The following is a 24,804-nucleotide window of genomic DNA, read 5'->3' as shown; positions in this document are numbered from 1 at the left end:
GAGCATTGATGAGTGTATTTTTCTCAAAAATATGATTTTGTATAATTTTAAAGGGTAATATATATTCTTGATCAGTAATACATCCAAGAATCTGTATTTCTCATTAAAATTTTAACAACTACATTAGGACAGTATCTGTCAATAGGCCCCTACAGTGCAAGGGCCCACAACCTTCTGTGGCACAGGTGGCAAACACAAGGCCCTCGGGCTGAATCTGACCCACTACTTTCTTTCTACATGGAGGCAGCGCTGAGCCCCTTGCCCCTAGTTAAGGAGCAGTTACATTTACACAGTCCTAAAATTACATTCGGCCCTTTGAAGGCAACCTCAAGGCTGATGTGGCCCCCGGTGAAAATGAGTTTGACACCCCTGCTCTAGGGATTCCAGGGTATTGTGATTTCCCGTGGCTTGTGGGCCGACAGAGCAAACAGTGATGTCAAGATCAGTGTGCCCTGAAAATCTGCTATGTGCAACGAGTGTACATTTCTCTGGACATCCAGCAGCAAGTGCTCACTCAAGACCCACCTGCTTTAGCCCTGACGCCTATGCACTAGTTGTGGGGTTTGGTACCTTCGGTAGGCTCTTCATCTGATTCGTAGGTGCTGGTTTCCTCAGATGTTTGTTGGGCCTCTGTCAGGCCTGATTCAGGCTTATAAATGTCTGTCAATGACGAGCCAGAAATTGACTATCTGATTAGATGTTTCTGAGTGATTCTAACAACTCCCTGAATAATAAAAATGTCCAAAGATGAGCATTTCCTTTTAGGAAGCTAGTTTGACTACAATTTTACTGGTATCCCATAGTGCAAGAAAGGAATTGAGAAATTGTGCTCCAAGACTTTTCCATGAAAGAGGAAGCTTAATAATGTATGAGTGTTGCTTGGGCTGGGTAGCTCAGTCAGTTAGAGCATTGTCTCCATCTGCCCAGGTTGTGGGTTTGATCCCTAGTCACGGCACATATAAGACTCAACCAGTGAATGCATATGTAAGTGGAACAACAGACTGATGTTTCTCCCCCCACCGCCCCAAAATCAATCAATAAATTAAAGAAAAACCCAAACCATGTCAGTTAAAGAGATAACACACGGGTGTGATCAAGCTGGGAGGGACCCCGTGAGGTAGACCGTGGTGCACACAGGTGGATGGCAGTGGCCACTCATACCTGCCAAGCCTCACACTGATGTGCAGTCACTTGGCTCATCTGAATCACCTGGGGCAGATGTGGAGTGCATGCAACCAGCAGCTGGTGGTGCTGGGACCTTGGATTGACCCTCGTGGCACTTACTGTTGCAGCACTGGGACTTCGTGGAGTTCTGTGTGGGTTGCCGCTGGGATTTGATCTGGGACAGTGAAGGTCATTCATTCACTTGAGTGTTACCCAGTGCCGCTATGTGCTTGCTGGGTGGTATTCCAGGACTGGGGGGAAAACGTCCCAAATTCAGAATTGCACACAGCAGAGTCTTAGGCCTGACTCAGTCCCTCCTAGGGGGCTGGTCTGGTCCGTGAGGCAGTGACACCAAGCTGAGCACAGCCAGCCTCCAAAGGGCCTTGCTGGCTCAGGGGCCTTGAACCTGACTCCACCTTTGTCATCCCAGCTAGTCTGAACCCAACACTAGGACCTGGAATCAGGTTTCGTGAAGGGGTGGCAATGGCCAGTGGGTGGGGAGGCAGGTGGTCACCGGAAGAAAGGCACAGGGCTGTGGGGAGATGGGGGAGGGGCTAGGTCACATGCCCTCCAGAGCCAGGTGGGGAATTCCTGGGTGTGTAGGAAGCACCTGGGATATGACTGGCTAGGTGTACAGAACTAACTCAGTCTCTGTCACAAGAGTTGGGTGTGACCAGCAGAGCCCTGGAAACCCATGTAGGGCCTGGGGGCCTGGACTCTGGACAAGAGGAGAGGGAAGAATCTGGAAGGAAAGGGGAAGCTCAGGAATGTGGCTTAAGGCATGGGTCTCAAGCATGACAGTCAAGGAGGGGGGATGGGGATGGACAACAGAGCATTAATAAACCCAGTATTGCATTTTCTGTTCTGTGGGCTCCTCAGCGCACAGCTGGGCAGCATGGTTTCAGGGAGTGCGGGTGGGGGTGGGGCAGGCGCCTGCAGGGACAGGAGGGGGCTGAAACCACCTCACCCCACACATTTTCAGAGAAGCTGTTTCCACAGCATGTTTTCCACTTTATCTGACAAAGAAACACTCACACTTTGAGCATGCTTTTCTCTGTAGCTTCTATTAGCAGAAATTTAAGTCCAAATTCTCAGATGGTGTTTATTTATAAAGAAACTAAACCAGACATTTTTCTTCTTTATTGCAAGCAGATTCAAGTCTCCTGTTTAGATTATCTGCAGAAAAGTCCAATATAATTAACTCTTACTTTATCTACAGAAATAAAAGTTAAAAACACCATACAAAATAAACTTTACAGAAATGTAAGATCTGGTTTAATTTACAATTTAATTTTTTAAAGCAGGTTACTGAATTATTATCAATTAAACATGACTGTTTGGAGGCTGATTTATTATCTTAAATGCACCTACTATATTCAATAATTTAAAAATAAATTCCAGTATTTGTGATGAGGACAACTATAGATTCCATTCCTGTTTAATACATTTTTAAAGATTTCCTTTTATTACATTACATATTCAATGGACATTTTAAACAGCAATGCAGACACACATAATTTTAATTCAGAGACAATATATGCATATTAAAATTCTGTATGTTTTGATATAAGGTAAAAAATAAAGCTATATAAACTGATCTTTAGATTTTTTTCTGCAAAAGTAGAATCACACTTTAATAATACTTCCAACACATTTCATTAAAACTTTGTTTATAGACAATATTAGAATGATTCTCTTCCTCATTTACCTACCTTCTAGCTTTAAAGAAAATGCATGTGCAAACAGAAATTTCTCCTATTTTTAAAGTGATGGGAAATTTCCAAAAGAAATATAGAACACAAGAAACTGCATACCAAACTGTCATACTGAGTTGTCAAATAAATAATATTAATTTAAAGATAATGTAGTAGTGGTTGCCTTAGGTTATTATTAGTCAGTGCAAAACAGGTGAAATTAGTGGTTTTAAAGAAAAAGGCCAGAAAACTTCCTTTAGGTTGCACTGAACATTTGGTTGATGCCCAGCAATTTAAGAATAGTTGTAACAGCATGGGTGAGACATTTTTGTAGTTAATAGTTGCAAAATCTCACCAGGCCAAACTACAATTCTATAAACCTGTTATTGCAGAAGAAGGTTGTTCCTAGCCTCCTTCCCTGGTCCAGGCACTCCTTCCCTGGTCCAGATAGCACCAGGTGTTATCTGGTCTGCATTCACCCTGTTGAGTCAAATGCGTAGGGGTGGGTTGCTTTGGGTTCTAATAGGAATTGCCAAGAGAAGGACGCCTTTTCTCCCAGCTGCCCTGAGGCAGAGGGCCTGCCCGTGCTCCTGGACACAGGTGAAGATGCTGCAGCTGGGAGGGTCCAGGTGCCACTTCCTGCCACTTGTCCTAAGGATGGAGCTTTGGGGAGGTGTCAGTTAGAGGTGGGAGCTGGACTTCCTGAAAAGGAGGAGCTTGGGCCAGGGCACTGCTGCTTGGGTCACCCAGCAGCTCCACTTCAAACCTGGGAGCTACCCGGCAAAGCCTCCCGTGTCCTGCCTGGGCAGTCGGCACGGAGGCTCAAGGAGCCTTACCTTCTGGAGGCTCCCCGCAGGACCCCCTTAGGAAGGAGGCAAGGATGCCTGGGCCTAGGGAGCGTGTATGTGTGTGTAGTTGAGTGTGCATTAGAACTGGCACATATGCACAAATGTGGCCATGAGTGGACCTGGAGCTGAAAGCAAGAGCATGAGCCGTGGCTGGCCGGACCACTCGTGCATGGAGGACTTGCTGGGGGGTGCGGGGAGGGGTGCGGGTTCGGAAGCATGTATTCTGACCAACATGGGAAATCAGGAGCAATAATCTAGTAATATATGCAGTCGTGAATTAGATTTTCAAACTAAGAAAAATGCTTAAATAAGTTGATATTACTTGCTTTAAAGTTAAAGGCAAGTAAACACTAGCTACTATAAGGTGAAAAATATCACATTAATATCTGAATATCAGAGACATATCTGAAATGTCATTTCAGTGGGGTTCTTCTCTTCCTCCCTTTATTTTTCATCTCATGCCCCTTATCGGTTTCAAATTATCAGGCACAGTCCCTTCATTTCCCAAATGGTTTTTCAAAAACATTTTGGAGTATGTAAAGATTTTAGTGACTTTTATGATGAGACCTGGATTGTCAGAGGTAAATGGTAACTATCTCAATATGGGTGGAAAGAAGATACAGAACCATCAAGTAAGAAGCTTCTGTTTTAAGGCTGAAGGAGAGAAATTAAGAGCAAAACAAAACACAGATGAAACTGCAATGAACTGTGAAGAATAAGCATTGCAAAACATACTCTAAATACGCCTTTCAACTAATCACTGCCACCAGAAACACCAGAAAACAAACAGGTGTAGAGAATTAAATCAAACCTGAAAATTCACATTCATCAGATATTGAGACATTCAGTGAAAACTCTCACCAGAATTTAAAGTGGCCAAAATTACATCAACTTAAAAAATAAAAGCTTTAAAAACATACTTTAAAAATTAGATATGATATGTTAACAAATAAATGAGTAAGAGATATAAACAGCTATGAAAATACTTCAGTGCAAAGGCAATTTTAGGATTTCTAAAAAAATACATTACAAAGAATTTGTTAACTAAACATACAGAGAATCTGTCCCCCCTACAGGTATTACATTTATACCCACATTAAGTTCTTAAAAACGGCTGTAAAAATGCACACACCATTGTTTGCAGGGTCTAGTGTGGACCAGAATGGCCAAGGGCGGCCACCACACACAGGACGTGGGGACGTGATGACAGGAGGACGGGCCGGGGCCTGGAGGGGGTGGTGAGGAGGACCCTCGGCGTGGACATGGCGCCCCCCTCACTCTCTGTCTCGCTCTAGACCAAATGTTCGTCACCTAGTCTTTGGTATGGTGTCTGCACTCACCTCAGTTCATCCCAACTGCTTTACGTTCACTGTTCTTACTGCTAATTTGCCCCCTATGTCAAATAAATATTTTAGGTGAAATACTATACAATCAACTTGTGAAATTTGCACCTTCAAAAACACCAAACATCAAGCATCTCTGAGACAAACTCAGTGTTCAGTTACCAACAGCCCCGGATTCCAGGGCACGAAGCCTGGCAGTGGACAAGGTGCCTGCTGTTAGTTTAGCTTCCAGTGACGCTTTTCTGAAAAGGCATCCGATTCAGTGTCTGATGTTTGAATCTCAAACTGAAATGTCTTCTTTAAGGACCATTAAGGCTACGTCAACTAGGTTATTTCTAGAAACAGAAACACCAGCACAGAACAGTGACAGGACTCCACAACACAGCAGCCTCCCGATGGCTCGCCCACGGGACGGCACGCCGAGACAAAGCAGAGCTGGAACGGAAGAACACTCAAAGCAGAGCTTGGTCAGAGTTACCCGGGAGGTGACAGTCTAGGGTGGCCATATTGCTTTTTAGAACCCACAGGCCATGTCGCTGGCAGGCCCGTGGCGGCCCCCAGAGACCACTTCTCCATGAAGACACTGAAGGGGGTGGGCTACCACAGCTGTATCTGCCCAGGGCACCCCAGACCACCACCCTTCCCCCGACATCCGTGAGACAAACGCTTCCCAACAACAGTAAACTGATAAGCTTTACCCTTGGGAGAGTGAAGATAAATATAGCCAAACTCGTGCTGGGAGAGCTTAAATGGCCAGGATTACCTCTTCCTCCCATGTGATATTCCTTTTTTATTTTCCACGGAGGCAGCGAGGGGTTGGGAAAAGAGGAGACATGGAAACACTCAAAGACATTCCCAAACATACAGGGGTACATCGCCCCCAGAGAAACAAACGTGGAATCAGACACAACCCTAAAAATCAGCGTCGGGCGGTGGAGGGCTGTGAACGAAAGCAACAGCACGGTCTGCGACGACGAGGACGGGAGGTGGACGCACAGTGTCCGAGCGTCAGCGCTAAAAGCAGAAGTACCAGAGGGCGGCGCGAAGGCAGGGCAGAGGCCAGACCCCTCGGCCCCACGGCCACAGCCACAGCTGGGGCGAGTCACGTCTGTGCTTGCAGGACGGTCGGTGGGTGTGACTGCCTCCGGCGTGAAGCTGGACGGCCCATCTGCAAGCAGATGTCCTCCTCAGGTGACACACACACGTGGTGGGGATGACGACGGAGGGCGCAGACAGAGACCCCGACGACCCGGGACGGACGCACTGGGTCCTGTGCACGGCCTTCTCACAGCAGCCCAACGGCACGCGCGAGGCCGCCAGGCAGACTGCCAGCCCACGCCCTCCAGCCAGGTCCTGCCGCCCCTTCCTCTTCCTCCGAGGGGCAACGGAAAAGCACACGCGTGCGCAGCACACACTTGCGGTGCGGTTCTTAAAGGCTTGAACTGGTGATCTGTTCGCCACCTGTCTCCCCACAGGGCCCGCGGGGGCAGGGCCTCGAGCTGGGGCAGCGACGGCTGTTCCAGACACTGACCGTGGGAGGGAGGACCGAGCACTCCGTGCTCCCGGGGCATGTCGGCGTCAGCTGTCTGGAGCAGGGGCCTGGCTGTGTGGCCGAGGGGCTGGGGCTGTGCAGAGAGACGAAACGGCTGACTTCTAAGAGGTGGTCCTGACTCTGTGCTCTCGTGCTCTGCGGGAGAACAGAAGAGACCGAGTCAGGACCCTCACGAAGAGCGCGTTAAGCACGACTGTGCAGTCACTGCCATCGATGCCGTGGTTAGGGACTTGCACTACCAGACACGGGCCAGAGGGTGTCCGTGCCACCTGAACTCGGCCACGGGCAGGGTGTGAGCCTTGGCCTGGCCACGAACTCCCCTGGTCGGTCCCATCGTGGGTAAAGACAATGTTCATAAACATGCAAGGGCCCCAGAAACTGAGTCTGACCCCTTTACTGTACGAGTGCCGAACGACCCCTCTGAGAGAGGGGTCCATGCGGCACTGACCGGTGGTCTCGCCGTCTCCAGCCTGTGCTCACCTCTAGACGCACAGACAAATGGGGCCCGTGCGGTTTCTTATCCACAGCCCGAGGAGGCTGCTGACGCATCCAGACATCCTTCAACTTAACAGGCAGGGCGGGAGTGGGGGCGGCTGTACAGGAGAAGTCCCCTTTAAAGGAATAACCGTCCCAAGCCTGCCTGCTTCTGGGCAGAGGAGGTGGGTGAGCGTGTCCGACCTGAGTGTGGCTCTGAAGGCTTTCGGACACGGCTGCGTCTCCTCTCCGTGTTTCAGCACAGGCACGGCCCCCTGCTCCGGCAGCAGGATGACGATGTATCCATATACCACACACCACCGCAAACCACACAATACTCCATCTTTTATCTCCAAATGGAAACGGACTTTCCTGACAGACCTCTGGGGTGAAGCTGTTCTCACCACCAGGGGTGAGGGCTGAGCTCTATTCTGGCACACCGTACGCTGGGCGCACCCGCTGAGGACGCCACCGCAGTGCACGTGGAACCATGTTCACCACGGCAGGTGTGTACATGTCGGGGGATGTGCGCACATCCACGCGTGTGCATGTGTGTGCATGTTGTGTGCACTACTCAACCATACACAGTCCAGCCACTCTCAGGCAGGTCACTTACCTGGGATAGAGATACACCTGTGTGTATAAAAATCATTTTGTTTTAAAAAAAATGAACCTTTGTTACTGAAATGGCACAGCACAGCAAAACTTTGGAGGAAAAACAGACAGTTTGAAAGGCTCACAGCACACCCAGGAAGCCTGCCAGCGTGGTGGATGCCGTTACCTATCCTTGGGCTAATGGCGCCTGGGCCCCGGCAAGACGTCCTTCAGAAGTGGCCTGTCCGTGCTGGGTGCGGCATCGACCGCTGTTTTGAGTTTCGAGCTCTTCTGTAAGGCGAGGAAAGACACTGAGACAGCTGCCCCATCGGGAACCAAGAGAGCTCTCCGGGCGAAACCCAGCCTGGCAGCTGGGACGTGGGGGCCACACCCACAAGGGCGTGAAAAGGGCATGTTGGTTGGTTCACATGGAAGTCTGTGCAAGACTCGGGCTAGTGGGATGGGCACAGGGCTCTCGGGTGGGCACCTCCCAGGGGCTCTGCTGGGGGAAAGAGGTGGTCTCTCTAACAGGGCCCTTCATGTGAAAAAGACCCAGGGGTGGAGCTGCTGCCGAGAAGATGGCAGTGGGAGGGCAGGCCTCAGCGGGGAGGGCTCTCCTGGGCCTGCTCCCAATATAGCCACGGCCGGCCGGCCACTGCTGAGAGCACAGGCTGTGCTTCCAGATACCCGAAGCTAAAAACCCTACTGGACTCACCTGAAAGCTTTCTGAGTGCCACTTACTGATCAGCTGTCCCCACCCCAAAAGGGCGCCAAGGGTCTCTGAGGGTAGGAACTGCGTGCCTGCCCATCCTGGTCCTTCTGCCTCTATCTTCCTGCCCAGGGCCATCTGTCTGTGCCTCTGTCTCCCCTTTCCTGCTGATCCTTAGCCCCTCGCTCGGCCCTCTATCTAGTCACACAGAAGAGTCCTGCCCGAGACTAGAATCCTGGGAAGTTCAAGGTGTCTCGGTGCTGCAGGTCCACAGGGCTGGGCATCTGAATACCAAGATTTTCTTTTTTTTTAATTTTATTTTATGAACACTAAGATTTTCCAGTCAAACCATATTAGCTTCTCAGTAATAGGAAGAAGGGATTTTAAAAGGTGAAGAATTTTAAAAGGTTATAATTGCAGAACGCCTTCTGGGGAGAAGAATGAATTTAAATAAGAGTGGAGTTGTTGCCCTTCGAATTATATATAATTCAATTATATATAAAAATATAGGTAGACACAGATATATAAATACATATATGAGTTATATATGCATATACATATATATACACACACGTGTACATATATGTCACCTGGTACCTGTGATGTTTCACTTTTTAATAGAACAGATGAAAAGAAAAAAACATCCATTTGAAGTACTCTGTATTCCACGTAAGGGTTAGTCAAATGTTTATTCCTCCAAAGTTTTGCCGAAGTCTGGGCGGCCTCACAGCAACACAAGCATTCACCTGTGCGTGCCGGGGTGTGCGGGCTGCGGGGACTCTGTGAAGGTGTGGCTGTGGGGACACCTGTGGGCCACACCCCATGTGGCCTGGACACCGCAGAGCTCTCAGTGCCAACCTTCTCCGAGCAGCTAGAGCCTGGCTTCTGCCAGGGCTCAGAAGCTCTTAACAAACTGCACCAGCAGTTAGAGTGTGTATTTTTAGTCAGCGCTGGCACGACTGAAGCAATTTCACAGGTACCTCCTGTGACTGACTCCAGTGTTCCTAATAATGCCATCCTAAATGTTTTCAAGTATGTGAACAGTGACACAAAGTCATGTTATCGTTCTAAAAAATTCTGATGGCACCTGGTTAGAAAACTTTTGATTACCAATCATTACTTGGACTGAAAAAATGTACCATCCTGTTAGTTAAAAACAGTGTTTAAAATGTACAGAAGATGAGCTGTTATTTAATGAAAAAAAAAAAAGCCTTCTTTTTGCTTTAGGTACTTTCCTATCAAACAAACTACACTGGTAAAATAGTATTACCGAATGTCTTTTCAAAGTATCATTAATTTTGGCTCTATATGGCTAAGAAGTAGGCCACTACAGCCATTTAGAGCAAAGTAGAAGGTTTTTCTAGAATTTCTAGAATTCCAAAAACACACATCTCCTGGCTCTGTCCACAGTCCCGATGGCTGGCCCGAGTCCTGCTGTGCCGCAGTGCTCGCCGGCCCTGAGCACACCTCACTGTGGGGGCCTCAGTGTTCCTGTCTGCAGAGTGGGCTCACAGCGGTGAGTGTGAGCCAAGAGGTCTTGCTACCCATCCTGTCTGGGATGCGGGGAGAAGGATGGCACTGAGCTCGCTCAGGGGCTCCTGTGACCGAGGAACCGCCACACCCACACTTTCGAGGGTAGAAACCGGGAGTTTAAGGTGGCACAGCCCGACACTCTCAGCTGGGCCCGAGTGAAGACACAGCTGCCCCTTGCAGATGGGACGGATACTTCAATGGACGCTGAGAGAGAAACAGTGGTTAGTGGTATTGACAGAAAACACAGCCCACGTGCCCTTTCCACATCCCAAGGGACACGTCATCCATTTGTTTCCCAGTGTGGTGGTGGTTAGAACAAGCACAGGAGTCAACACCGGAGTGTGTGTTCGATGGCTCTTGATATTAAAAGCCAGCACTCTGTTGTCCTGTGACCACAATCCCAAACATGCAAAAAGACAGAAAGGCATCACCTTGTTCCATCAGAAACTCAGACTGCTGGAAGTCTGAGAAAGCATAAAGATGGTTGACTGCTCAACAGAAAGGCACTGGTTCTTAGTCTGCCAGTCCCAGAAGGTTCAGGAGGCCACGCACATCATAGACAAGGCAGTAGTGGTTATTTAGGCAAAGCAGTCAGAAGTCGGAAGGGAGCGAAGAAAGGAAAAGAGAAACAAGAAGAGACCGTGAGTCTGACTGAACGCCAACAACGTCTAGTACAGCCGTGCCCCCGTGCTGCACCGCCTTGTGGCACGTGGACTGACCGGACGACGTGGGCTGCGCTGCGGACAGTCCCCGCCCCCGTCCAGGGGCTCTCATGTGCCAGAGGGCACTGTGGACCTCCCATCCCCACTGCACTTCTCTTTCTTGACACCGAAGCCCTGAACGTGTCCCTGTCCTGCGCTGCTTGTTTAAAGGTGGTAACACGAGTTGGTATGCGGTGAAACTGGACATGTGTGCTCTCACTGAGCTTCCCGAGTTTGTGGCAGCCCCGACTTCACAAACATGACAGGTGAACAAAGGAACTGGTGGCACTGGCTTCAGCATTTACACTGCACCAGAGTTCTAAGGAAGCTCACCAACCCGGATCCGTTGCCAGGATCGGTGGGGGTGTGGCAAAGTCAGTGCTGCACCATTGCCACTCCTAAAGCAGTGGAGGGCTGCCTGCTTTCCGTCCCTAACGTGGGCCAACAACACCCTCCCTCCCACCTTCACCTGCACCACCTGTGCTCTAAGAGGAAGACATGCAACCTGCAGGAACAGCCCCAGCTGTGGCTCCCATCCTCTCACCAGGATCTTTCCTTCTCCTTATTGAGGTTCTGCACCTCCATGGGCAAGTCACAGGGGTGAGGGGATGGGGGCCTGCCCTCCCTGAGACTGCAGGGGTGAGGGGATGGGGGACGTGCCCTCCCTGAGGTTTCCAGGGGTGAGGGTATGGGGGACGTGCCCTCCCTGAGATTTCTAGGGGTGAGGGGATAAGGGACGTGCCCTCCCTGAGATTTCTAGGGGTGAGGGGATAAGGGACGTGCCCTCCCTGAGATTTCCAGGGGTGAGGGGATGGGGGACATGCCCTCCCTGAGACTGCAGGGGTGAGGGGATGGGGGACGTGCCCTCCCTGAGATTTCTAGGGGTGAGGGGATGGGGGGACGTGCCCTCCCTGAGATTTCTAGGGGATGAGGGGATGGGGGGACGTGCCCTCCCTGAGATTTCTGGGGGGTGAGGGGATGGGGGGACGTGCCCTCCCTGAGATTTCCAGGGGTGAGGGGATGGGGGACGTGCCCTCCCTGAGATTTCTGGGGGTGAGGGGATGGGGGACGTGCCCTCCCTGAGATTTCCAGGGGTGAGGGGATGGGGGACGTGCCCTCCCTGAGATTTCTGGGAAGGGCCAGAGTAGTTTTGGGAAGCTCTGAGTAACACTTTCTGGTGACCTATGCCAGTTAGAGCATTTTGCATCTCACTACCTAAACCCAGAATTCAGTTTGTTGGGCTCAATTTGGGAGTGTGGAAAATAAGTAGACCTCCTAATTACCAGAATTTCCCAATGTAAATGCTAAAGTTTAGAGCCAAATTCATCATCCCTAAAAAATTGCAATTTTACCTTTAAAGTAATGATTAATTTAAAAAAAGTTTTTAGATTCACACAAATTTCTTTTGTATTGGCTTAATCTTTTTCTTATTTTGGCTAATTAACTGCTTAGGTGTAAACATGGGTCATCTTGAATTTTACCTAAAATAATGTTTAAAATAATCTATTATAAAAGTCATTAGTAATACTTGCACTGATGGTATTTTCAGCCCAAACCATTCACGCCCCCCTTTGTCATGGCATTTCCCACTCTGAACCTGGGGAGCTGCAGTGCACCACACCCCTACCCCGGAGCAGCTGGGTACCTGGACTCTCTCTGTGGCGCTGGGCCACAGCTGCCTGCACAAGACTTTCTTGAGAACGTCGGGAAGGAGGCTGACAGTGATGAGCAGAACGATGGCTAGCCAGGCAGGGCCACTGGATAGCATCTGTATGAACACATAGTACATCCTTTGATAACTGAGGAACGGCCTGGAATGTGGAGGGAAAGAGAGAAACATGATGTGGGTCGGAGTCGTCAGGAGAAACACTGGAATCCCACCCTGTCTTCTCTGCTGGCACGAAGAGCCCGTTTGTTCTGGCAGTTTTTACTGGAGGCACCGACAGTCACTGGGCAAGGCATTTAACTGGCCTGCTTTGAATGAGTCACTTAGATAACTGGATGTTGAATTTCCTCTGTAATGTTGGAGTATTAACGGATGGGCAAAAGGAGGAAGGAACTCTATGAGGTCATCTCAAAGGGAAAATAAGTCCCTGAAGTGCGGTTTCAGAACAACAAAAAATATTTAAAAGCATTAAAATAGGTGATTTTTTTATATTGCAAAATCACAATGGCTATTATCATGAAGATATACAACAGCTCTGATCTACAGAGCTAGTTAACTACCTAAAGCTTATGCCATAAAAACCTTAAAATTTCTCCATAAAAATACAGAGTATAAAATGACTTCCCCATCAGGCAAATCTATGATTCAAAAAAAATATCTATATTGAGCTCCATGAGAGAAGTTGAAAAGGATGAAGCAATTGATATGATGCTGAATTGAAGTTATAGTTTCATGAGCCCCAAGGAGCTAGTCAAAGATGTTTTCAGGATGGAATCTTCCTCGTACACAGCCATAGCTTCAGGAAGTTCATGAAAACTTCAGGGACTTTTAGCTTAGGGCAGGGTTGTTGGAAACCCACGGAAAGCTTATCTAATTTTTCTGGCCATATTTCCAGGTCTCAAAGAACATGTACTGCACTGCTTTGGTCACTAGAGGGCAGTAATGTAACGAGAGGATGGTGGGTATCTGCGATTACCAACCTAGGGACAAGACTCATTGCAAAGGCTTTCTCTCTATTTGCAGGGGCTGCCTGTGTGTGTTCCATATTGAAGATGAAAAGTGGAGGGGACATTGCTTCTGGCCGCACACCCAGCCAGGCCTAGGGCAAGGCCAGCACATCCAGTTGAAGAAGGCATTCCCTCCAGGTCATGGCCCCTGGGGCCTGCTCACTGGCCTTCCCCTGGTCCCTGCCCTGCTCAGGAAGTGCTCGGTCTTACAGGGAAGGTGAAAATGTAAACAGGAGAATTACAGAAAAGTATGGTACATGTTGTGACAGGAGAATGCAGAAATGCGTGGGGACGAGGTTGGAACCATCTGTCTGTGAGGTGGTTCGAGGGCAGCAATGAAGGGGACAATGAACCGCTGGGTTTTAAAGGATGAATAAGAGCTCCACAGGCAGGCTAGCTGGAAAGGACGTTTTTGGTGGAACAGTGCGGGCAAAGGTGTGCTTGCGGCAGTACCAGGATAGATGCCAAATGCAGCCCCTTACTGCCTTCATCAGGGTTGGCCAAACCAGCACCACAGCGTGACCACTTTGTTGCAGTAATATCCAAACCGCCGGTCCTGTTCACTCCTCGCTCACACGTCCACCTTCAACACAGTGGTCTTTCTAAAGCAGCAACCAGACTCTGCCACCCACTCTGTTTACAATCCTTGGTGCGGCCCCACCCTCATCAGATTGGGGTCAAGGCCCTACCTGGCCTGTGGGCCCCCTGTGGCCTGCTCCTATGCACTTCTCCAGTGGGACTCAGGCCCCTCGGCAGTCACAGTGAACTTCCCTTTGCCTGCCAGGGGCCCGCCTCAGAGCAGGGCCCCGTCTGCAGTCAGACTGCCTTGGCCCAGGGGAGCTGTGCTTCCTGTCAGTCTCATCATTTGTAGTGGGCGGAGAATGTGGTTGTGAGAAGATGAATGAGGCACACCCTGTCAAATATTTAATCACACCTCATTCTAGGAAGCATTTAATAAATGTGACCTATTGTGATAATGGTGGTGATTTTGTCCCAGGTTTCAGTTTAAGTAATAACTTTATTTGAGAAGCCTTCTCTGACTTTCAGTCTGAAATAGGTCCCTTGCTATAGCATCCAGTTTGTTTCTCTTGTCAAAAGCCTGATTAGTTATTAACCAGCATGCCCCCCACCCCACTGAAAATGTGGGCTCAAAGGAGCAGGGACCGCACCTGCCTCAGGCCCTCTGCGGTCCCCAGGCCTTGGCACAGTGCCTCACACACACCAGGCATTCAACAAATACTTGCACACAGGAATGAGGGTGCACGGAAAATGTGTTTTGAGCCCCCAGTGAAAGATACCACAGGACTATAAAGGTAACGATGATTACATAATACTTCTAATTCATACCAGATAATTCCTCCCCAGAGGAGGGAAAAGACGATGTAGAATAGCAGCGACCCCCAGATAACAAAATGGTTTATCCAGGTCCAGTAGTGTGTGTCTAATGCCAGCTGAAAGAAAAAGACGATTAATGGTGATATTCCCTAGACACGTCAGGGTGAGCCATGGCAAGGAAACAAAGCCAGAAAATAATGAAACCAACCAACCAATGCCCCCATTTTAGCCAAAATGCCCATATGAAACTGCTTAGGGAAAATGAAACCTTATTCTTCCAAAAAAGACAAGGCATGTGAGACATCCGGTCCTTGTAACCACAGCTTCCCTAGTAACGCTCACGGGGCCTGGGGAAATGCACCCTGGGAGGCTTTTGGTGGGGCGGGGGCGGGGGGGCGGGGGGCGGTTGGTCAGTCTCGGGGCCATGGCTTAAGGCCTTGGCTATATTCCTACTAAGGAAACTACTTTGGGGTTTTCTTCGTGACACTTTTTAAAATTCAGATTGATAGGTGTGGGGACTTTCATAATGCTATCACATGTAAAATGTGACTTTGAAAATAATTTTAATTTGAATCTTTTTCTATAAAGACTCATTGATCGATGGGTGAAAAAGGTGACAGGGACTAAGAAGTACAAATTATAAAAATAGTCCAGGGATCCAGGGATACAAAGTACAACATAGGGAATATAGACAACAATATTGTGATAACTACGTGTGGTGTCCAATGGGTACCAGACCTATTGAGGCAATCACTTCACAAAGTATATATTGATAAATGTCTAATCACTATGATGAACACCTGAAACTAACATAATATCGTATGACAACTGTAATTGAAAAATAATTTAATACAAAATAAATTAAAAAAGAAAAGGCTAATTCCTTCACCTATTTTCTGTATAATTCCAGAAATTTGCATATTGGGTCCTGGGGTGGGGTGAACCCAGTCTGCGCCTGACTCATTTGAGAGGTGGTAAGAAGGCCCCCGACTGGGCCCCAGGGCTGTCTGGGCTGCATGAAGCATGGGTTTGGGCTTTGGAACAGACTGATAATTCACAGATGGGGAGACCTACACACGCAGGGGCCAACTGTGGCTAGGAGAAGAAACATCAACACGAGAGAATTTACCTTTAGTGTAACTGTAAATACCATGACAGTGAACACCAGCGTCCCGAAGGTCCAGTTCCCAAATATCTGTGGGGACAAACAGTCAGATCAGTCTCTTGTCAATATGTATTTTTCTCTTTTCACACTCAAACAAGAGTGTCTAGAGAATACATCTCATTGCTCGTGCGTGCCAACACCTCACACCCCAAAGATGCAGGGACTTTGCCCTGTTACTACAAAGGGAGAGGAAATGGCAGTAAACACCCTGGGCCGCTCGAGACCCCCGGCTTCCCAGCCCCACCCCTACACTGATGGTCCTGTCACAGCTGCTACTGGCCCCCTTGGTGCCGTCAACAAACCTCAGTCCTAACGTCACAGACTGGGAGCAAGAGAAGTACCGAAGAGCTGGCATCGCTACGCGCAGGGTGCTAACTGTTTTTTCTGTTTTGGGTTTCATGTAGGAGCAACATTTACCTGTTACCTAGTTCTACGCCTTTCACATGTTCAAGAATAAATCCCGTAGAGTTTCTGTCTACTCTCTTTTGGACTCAAGCCAAACACCTGCCTGCTTCGCAAGAAAAACAAGTGCTAGAATGTTTTGCTAGTAAGCAACGAGAGAAAAATCACAACATCATATACGGGTGACACATGGAGGGGGCTTTCCTCGGGAAAATCACAGGGAAGGAGGGAGAAACGCAGGCAGGCAAGACAGCGCCGCGGGAAGGCCCCCAGCGGTCAGTCTGATGGCCAGAACCACAGACGTGACAACAGCCCCTCGGAAGAGGCCGCTGAGCGGGAGAACACAGAGCAGGGTGTCAGGCGCTCCCGGGGACCGGGCAGGGTGCGGGGAGAGGGGAGTGTGGTGGGAGCACGTGAGAGTCACATCGTGAAAACAATACAGCGCTTAACTACAGACAAAGACACAAGCAAAATGAAACACCACTGCTCGAGACTTCTTTCTGTCAGAGGGAAAAAACTCAGGCTGTAGGACATTTTATGCTATGAGAGTAAGTTTCTTCAAAATTTCCACACAAAGAATCTGGTGTGCCAGATACTTGGAACCCATGCCTCTCAAAAAACATTCCTTGTACTTCTTAGAAAGAAAATAAAGCTGCATTTCACAAAGAATTTAAAAACTGGAATACAAACGGCTTTCCCCTATGGTTGATTTTCAGCCATAGAATATGCCTAAACCTAACTTGATTCAGGGGAAGGTGCAGGCTACCCGTCGTGTGATACATTTCGTGAGGTAAGACCTAGTGGTAGAGTTCTAGGAGGAAACCTAACTAAAGTGTTAGTACTCCGTAGTAGACAGACTTCTTAAGGGCCAACCTCAGCCCCCACCCCCAAGTCAACATCTCTTTACAAGTTATTCCTCATTCATCGTTGTGATGGAGGCTGGGCTTTCATCCCTCAGACCCATCCAAGCCAAGAGCCCTCAGTGGGGGGTGGGTGCGGGGGCAATTCTGTCCCCGGGGGAAATCAACAATGTCCAGGATCATTTTTGGTTGTCGCAATGGCAGGAGGGGTGCTACTGGCATCTAGCCAGAGGTTAGGCAGGGGCCAGGCCTCTGCTAATTGCATTGGGCAGCCCACAACCCCGGAACTGTCTGGCTTCGAATGCAGTAGTGGTCAGGCTGGAAAACCCTCAAAAAAGTGCTCTCCATTCAATGATTAACTTTTTTATCCTCACCCAAGGATATGCTTATTGATTTCAGAGAGGGGAAGGGAGGAACAGAGAGAGGGAGACAAACATCAATGTGACAGAAAATCATTGATTGGCCGCCTCTTGTAAGCGCCCTAACCAGGGCCTGAACCGTAACCTAGGCATGTGCCCTGACCCAGTATCGAACCTGCGACCTTTCAGTCTGTTGGATGACATTCCAATCAATTGAGTCACACAGGCCAGGAAAACGCTTAATTTCTGAGGCAGGAAAATTTCACAACTCTGAATTGGGCTGCAGACTGGCAGAGGCCTACAAAAATGTTCAGCCAGCTGGTTGCTGGAGAACAAAGTGGCTCTGTGTTGTTTTCGCGGGAAGCTGGTGTTAGCCAAAAGTGAAGGGTGAGCCAGAGGCAGCTCTGGATCCCACGTGGGCATCCTAGTGGGACCCGGCAGTAAGGCCATCACCTGGCCCTGCGCCCCACTTCCTGATACCCCAGGCCTACACGTTCGCCACCCCTGCTCGGCAGGAAACCTGAAACTCTTTAAAAAGAGTAAGATAGTAGCAAATTGTGGAAATGGAGCTGCAGAGAAGAGGGTGACAGGACATTATCAACAGCACCACAAGTCAGGGACAAACTCAATCATTCATTATTTCTCTCTCTCCTGGAGGCTAGGGGGTGCTTCTCTAGAGCACTGCTGGGCTTTCTCAGACTTGGTAGGTTATGGTAAACCTGGGATCACAAGTTAGGCATCCTGATGCCCAGTCTAGTAAAACACATGGGCCTTGCCCATGGCTCCGTTGGTGGGGCGTCATCTCACAAAGAGAAAGGTCGCCAGTTCGATTCCCAGTCAGGGCACATGCCTGGGTTGCACATTTGGTCCCTGGTCCGGCACATACAAGAGGCAATCGATCAATGGTTCTCTCTCACGTTGATGTTTCTCTCCTCCTCTTCCCCTCTCTCTAAAAATAAATAAAATCTTAAACACACACACACACACACACCTGGGCCTCAGGTATAATTTTATAGGTGAATAGCAACAAAGCACAACTATCTTGAACCCAGAATTGAGAATTCTGATTAGAACCTGGGGCAATGCTGGGATCAGCTCTACCCTCACCTGTGTCCTCCAGCTATTTCTGGCTCATTGGCATAGACAGTCATGGTGACATTTCTGTAAGTTCTTCTTAATTTCCTTTTTTGTTTTAAGGGAGTCCTCAGGCTCATTGCTAACAGTCAATGTATTATTAAAACTCCCATCATCTCAATAGATTTTGGAGGTGGGACACGGGGTGGTTCACTGGGACACCATTCTCCTTTCTCAAAGGGTTGTCCTGAAGAATGGTCTTTTTTTTTTTCCCAAGCAGCTTAAGTTCCCCATCCCTCCTCCCATGAAGCCCTGAATCTGATTTCTTTCCTAACTGTTATCTCCACTGAGCATTTCACTAATTTTATTGGCTCATTCAGACGATAATGACAATTTAGTAGGAGGTCTCTGGAGGAGCCACTCCACCAGATCTAAATTTAATCTCTTCACATACTTCCTCTCTCTTCCGAGGTTTGTATTTTGCAGAAAACTTTCCTGCTTTTTAAAGCCCTAAGATCCAGACCAATTTAATTTTTATGTGTAAAAATATTCCAAAACAGACATGACTTGCGTTTTTTTCAAGATCACAGTCCTAAGAAACACCTACGACATTCCCTTCACACACAGATTCCATACTTCTACCAAGTCTGCTGGCGTAATTTGTCCTTGCTACACCAGCTGGCAGCGGCTCAGAATTCAGCTACATTGATGTTAGCTGGCTCATATCATACCATGCTCCAAGCTTTCCCGTTTTCATCTAGGAATACCCTGCTGCTGTCTTACTATTCTCATGTGAGAAATAACTGTGCCTCCTGATGTCTATGCGGAAAATGCCCCAAGTGAATTTCCCTTTTTCAAAAGTTACCTATGATTCTAGTGTTCCTTCAACACTATGTATGCTCAATAAACATTCCTATAGAATGATTAAGGTCTTAAAAGCAAGTGGTCCTCCCCTACTGCCAACAGTAGAATAGGACATCCAAATTATACCACCAAGAAGATGCATTCTTGTTTATCAGGGAACACCACTGGAAAAGTGATGAGCACTATAGTCTCCACACTGCCCTGTAACTTAGAACGAAGGGCATCATCATCAGTCACCCGAGACCGCCATATTTACTTATGGCAGGTTTACTTGAATTACTACAGAACTAACCTATGATACCATTTTTAGTTTTACAAGTGATCTAATACTCTTACCTCCAAGCAAATAAGAATTTAAGCACCAACAATCCAGGATAAGAAAGGCTCCCTCTAGGGATATAACAGCAGACACTCAGCCTTGGGCTTGCCCTTGACATGGAGTCACCTTAGGTTATCCCAACCTCCTGGAGTCCTGTCCTCCCAGTGACAGGGGATAAGTGTCCACACTAGGTCCCCCACACACTTGTCACTCATAATTAGGGATAGTGAGCACCATTCATCCTGCTCTTACCACTCTTAAGTCTTTAGATTATTTAACTTCTGTAGAGCATTAGTGAACTGAAGCAAATGTCATGTCTCAAATGTGTTACTTCAGACAAACACCTCACATTAAACACCTTCTTTGGCACCAGCTGTCCTGCGTGCTGTTCGATAATATTGTTAGGCGGGATAGATAGTATACCCAGGCAGGGAGGAGGAGGGAGATACAGCTCACCCACCAACTCAGCAGTTCTGAGTTTGGTCCAATGATATTGCCAGGTGTTCCCACATCATGAAAAACACTATGATAACACAGGAGGAGGGAAGCCCTTGAAAATCTATGCATGATTTCCACTATTTGGGAAAGAAAGGCCCAAAACCGTGTATTCCTCCCAAGGCCTAGAACATGGGAGGGGGACCACCATGCCCAAAGAATCCCATAAAGCACCTTGGGTTAACTGCTCACCTCTGGTCACTCTCTGTTTTACAAGGGATGCCCTAAGGCGTACGGAAAGAGCCCATAAATAACCTTGAGTAACTGCCTCCTGTCTACCCCACATCTGCTTTACAACAAGGTGGACACATGGGGTCTGGAGCAAGATAAGGATTTGGGCTAACAGACCCCCACACATACCTAAGTTTGGGCAGTCACGTCCCCCTTGGAAAGCTGGCACCTCCTTTACCCACCAATCAATATGTAACTTCTTCACCCCATCCTGCCAACTACATAAGTCCTCAGAACAAAGGACCTGGGGCTGTTGCCGCCCCTGCCCCTGCCTCTGGCTGCCCTTACCTTGCCAGGCCCTGAACCTCTGCTTTTCTCCCCCAACTCAGCAAGGCCCATTCTCTTCCGCTACAACTGTAGCACTCAGAAACCCCGCTTGCATGCTAATAGACTTGCTGATCTGTGATTCTCTACTGCGTCAGCAAGAGGAACCGAGTTTCTTCCATAGAAATGGTCACCAGGCATCTCAGAAGCTTTTCACATTACAAGGTGTACGTTATGTGTGCTCAGTCTTTGTCATGACAGGCCAGTAAGCAGAGGGCTCTCAAAGCTCTTGGCTGATGAGTGGCAGGTCACCCACTGGGCATTTCTTAGCTGGAGTGATATAGGCCAACTTGTGTTTTTGTTCTTTATTTTGGTCTCTCTTTGTGTCACTGTTTTGAAGTCTAATTAATAGTTTTGTCCAATAACAGCTGAGCAAAGGCATGTGAGTGGCAACTGTGGGAGACATAAAAGTGTCACAGAAAAGCATCAACCTAGAAGTTAGTACTTAGGTTCCATAGGGGCTCAGGGCACCCTGAAGGAAACAGGAAATAGGAGATGCATAAGGATTTCTACGAAATCCTCGGATCATATGAAGGGCCTTGAAACACCACTGCGCCCGTGGACCCACGGTGGTATAAGGGGTGGTGGGATGGAAGTTCGGTTGGAGACGCGTCAGCACTGCAGGGATCTGAGCAGGAAGGGGAGGTGCCAGGAAGGCCTCTTTACGGCCTGAGCCACACCACACTGGTCAGTTAGCACTCCCATGTATGGGGTGCAAGAGCCAAGCATGCCTTTTTTGGGGTATCCTTTTCCCCATTTAAGTCTTTTAACAGTGCTTCTTCAGACATACCTATCATTTTACTATGTAATGCTGAAACTGAAACAATTAAGAAGCAGCATGCACTGTTAAGAATAAACAAATAGTACAAACTTTGTACCAAACATCCTGGGTTTGAGTTCCAATTGTCTGACTTTAATTGATCTGAACTTTAATCTCTTTGAATTTTTCTTTCCTCACCATGACTATGACCAAGGGCGACTGTAGTTGAGAGAGGATGAGACTTGTGAAAATAAACTGCAAATAAAGTGTCAGATGAATGACACCTATTTTAGCTACTATGATCCTGGAATTTCAGTCCTCAGGACACAAAACCTTAGTTCTTTTTAAGATACATGCAAGGTGCTCACTGAAAGTCTAACCATAAAAAAATTTTATAAAAGAAACATAACAACATTAAGACAACTCTCTTCAAAAAAAAAAAAGATTTTACTTATCTATTTTTAGAAAGAAGGGAAGGGAGGGAGAAAGAGAGGGAGAGAAACATCAACGTGTGAGAGATGTTGCCTCTCACACGCCCCAAACTGAGGCTCTGGTCTGAAACCCAGGCCTGTGCCCGGACCGGGGCTCAAACCGGTGACCTTTTGGTTGACAGGCCAGTGCTCAGTCCACTGAGCCACACCAGTCAGAGCAAGGCAGCTCTCTTTAACGATGTTTATGACCTGTTAGCATTCAGAAGTTATTCAATGAAAATAAACTAAGACAAAGAATAAACTCTAGAAAAATGCAAAGTTTGTAGAAGAGTGAAATAAGACTCTAAAAAATTCTCAAGATCCATTGGGTGAGAATTGTTTTACGTTATAATGAAAGATAACAGTGCCTTTTAGTAATGAGAAATAAGAAACAAATAAATGGGTAAACAAATTCCACGGGACCTGTCGCAAGATCTTTGTGTTCCGGTCCAATAGTTTTAAGAGATAAACGATACAGGAAGGCAAAATGGGGAAACAGAGGTGTCCTGTCAAATGGGAAGTGAAGTAAGCCTCCGTTCATAAGTTACCCTTCTTTCAGGTCAACAGCAGGGTTTACTTTTACGGCTAGGTGCACATTCAGGCAGGCAACGATTCTGAAGTATATTCCGTGTCTTTCCCAGTTCTCCCAGGGAGCATGGGTTTCCCACTTTCAAAACAGTATCTCAGCAGGCCTCGCAGGCCTCCGTGTATTGCCTCTTATCGAAGGGAAAGGGAGGTTCAAACAGGTCAGGTTGAAAAACATCACTGACTCAGTGACGATCCTGACACAGAAATCCAGAGATAAACACCAAGTGCAAGTGGTCAGATAACTTCTCCAACACACGATGCACGGACTTCTCTATGCAACTGTCGTCTACAGGGAGGGGCAAGGAGCAGCAGCTAACAGTGTCTCTACTGACAAAGCACACAGAAGAAGTCACATTGGAAAATATTTTCGAGAAATATTTTATCTAGAATGCACTCCAAAAACATAGAGGACACACCCACGATCGTCTTACCATGTGTGTGTTGGTGGTCATTATCTGAGAGTGGGAAGGAAAGCGAGTCGCAAAAAGAAAAAAAGCAAGATACAAATAAAACAAACCCTAGAAATTATGCAAACAACCAGAGAGCTGATGTCTATTAGAAATTATCAATCTACTCAAGGCAAGGAGAACAGATACTTAAGTACATGTGGAAAAATGCTAAAATGTGTTAAATATAAAATTAATCCCCATATAAAATAAGCCATGCCTGAACGATCTAACTAAACCACTGGACACATGGCTGACAGTGAAATATAAGTTACAAAGGTAAAGTCTGTGTACCCCCAGGACGGGTATTTCCCACAGTCAGCAGGGCTCTGCAGAGCTACGCAGAGCAGGGCATTGCTGGTGTACTATGTCCTTTATAGCGATTTGGTAGCTACATACCCAAGTATCAGGAGACCCCACAGGCTGTGCTGAGTGACTGCACTGAATAGTGATCACACGCAATTTGAGGGTTATTCCCAAGCAGCCAAGTCAACAAGACCCAGTTCCGTACTAACCTGTCCGTTGCTGGTCACCGTTGTATTTTCAAACATGAAGTAAGCACCAAAGAAAAATACTAGAGCATCGAATACGCCTAAGAATGTCCAGTAAATGAACACTCGCCAGCGGAGTAGAGCATTCTTGGCGATATCTCTGTGTAAGTAAAACGGCGGGAACATAGTGACTGCATTGCATTGAAACCAGCCTCGCTCCATGACCTGGCCATCCCCAGTGTGCTCTGTAGTGACCAGCCAGTAGGGGCTCTAAGTCACTGGAGAGATTCCCTCAGTGATAACATGTGACAAAAATCCACAAAGCTGTAGGGCAGTATCACAACCAGGGTACTGACGAGGATACCATCCACCCATCTTACTCAGTATCCCAGTTTTACAGCATCGACCTGTATTTTTTCTCACAATTACATGTGAATCTAGACTTTTCTGATATAAGTTTAATTTAAAAAGCCACAAAAAACCAGTAACCCTTTGAATCTGCCAGAAATTCTGGAGTGCAGTGCTGAAATAGCAGACAAACATCTTTTCCTTATTCTTAAAGAGTACGTTTTAGCAGAAAAGAGCACACCAAGATCTGATCTGTTTACTTTTTCCCCCCTCATGTAATAGTACATATGTGGTTTTTAAGCCACAAATCCACTGGGGTCACAAGGGGATAGAAACTCTTCTCCCTGGCCCTTTCATAATTATTGAAAAACATGGCAAAATACTAACCGGTTTAATATGCACATTTCAAGTGTAACATAAATCTATATAAATTTGATGTATGATCAGTTGGTAAAAGCAAGTGTATCTATCACCTGACACCAAATAGTTCTGGTTTTTAAATAATTCAAAAAGGCATTTATTTGAAGGCGCTGCTCTATGGCTACCTCGCTATTCCCTGAGCACTAAAGCGAGTGTGTCTCCGAGGCTCAGCACCTGTAGAGAGAGGGGTCCCTCTTGAGCGTGTCTATGCTCACGTGCTGCTCCATCAGGCTGTACAGGAGAATCGGCAGGGAAGTGAAACTGATGTTGTACAGCGTCAGGTAGGCCGTGTCGTACAGGGTCTGCAGGAAGGAGACAATCAGCTGAAGATGATACCCATGCGCCTGGATAAACTTTTTTGATGTTTTTTTAAATATGCATTTTTTAAATATATATATATATATATTTTACTTTGCAAAGACCTATTAACACAAGCATTCTGACATACATACAGAGCCTTCTTTCTACAGATTTAGAAGGACCAGGACCATTTTCAAAGCTTCATGATGTCAACCAGTCAGAACTAAAATAATGGCCAAGAGAAGACCCAACTGTGACCCACTCCATT

General features: G+C 47.5%; 1 protein-coding gene across 5 annotated transcripts in view; it reads right to left on the bottom strand.

The window, feature by feature from the left end:
* Positions 1-2,209: 2,209 nt before the first annotated feature.
* The window catches only part of ATP11A (ATPase phospholipid transporting 11A), a 143,505-nt gene continuing 120,910 nt past the window's right edge, over positions 2,210-24,804 (bottom strand). The window contains exons 24-31 of one of the 5 annotated variants that reach the window (XM_045821186.1): positions 24,411-24,538; positions 23,493-23,628; positions 22,963-22,986; positions 15,750-15,815; positions 14,633-14,736; positions 12,258-12,423; positions 7,857-7,960; positions 6,601-6,736 (exon numbers count right to left, since the gene is read on the bottom strand). In XM_045821186.1, the coding sequence (XP_045677142.1) occupies positions 7,868-7,960; positions 12,258-12,423; positions 14,633-14,736; positions 15,750-15,815; positions 22,963-22,986; positions 23,493-23,628; positions 24,411-24,538 (717 nt within the window). In that variant the 3' untranslated portion in view covers positions 6,601-6,736; positions 7,857-7,867. Of the gene's footprint in view, positions 6,737-7,856; positions 7,961-10,342; positions 10,430-12,257; positions 12,424-14,632; positions 14,737-15,749; positions 15,816-22,962; positions 22,987-23,492; positions 23,629-24,410; positions 24,539-24,804 lie in introns of all 5 variants that reach the window. The other 4 variants (XM_045821187.1, XM_045821184.1, XM_045821189.1 and 1 more) reach the window with 4 other exon arrangements.

This window comes from Phyllostomus hastatus, unplaced genomic scaffold (assembly GCF_019186645.2).
Source record: "Phyllostomus hastatus isolate PE091 unplaced genomic scaffold, TTU_PhHast_1.1 phas_scaffold_46, whole genome shotgun sequence".
Classification (NCBI taxonomy): Eukaryota; Metazoa; Chordata; class Mammalia; order Chiroptera; family Phyllostomidae; genus Phyllostomus; species Phyllostomus hastatus.
Note: the sequence above shows the minus strand (reverse complement) of the source record. Positions and strands in the feature narration are given on the sequence as shown.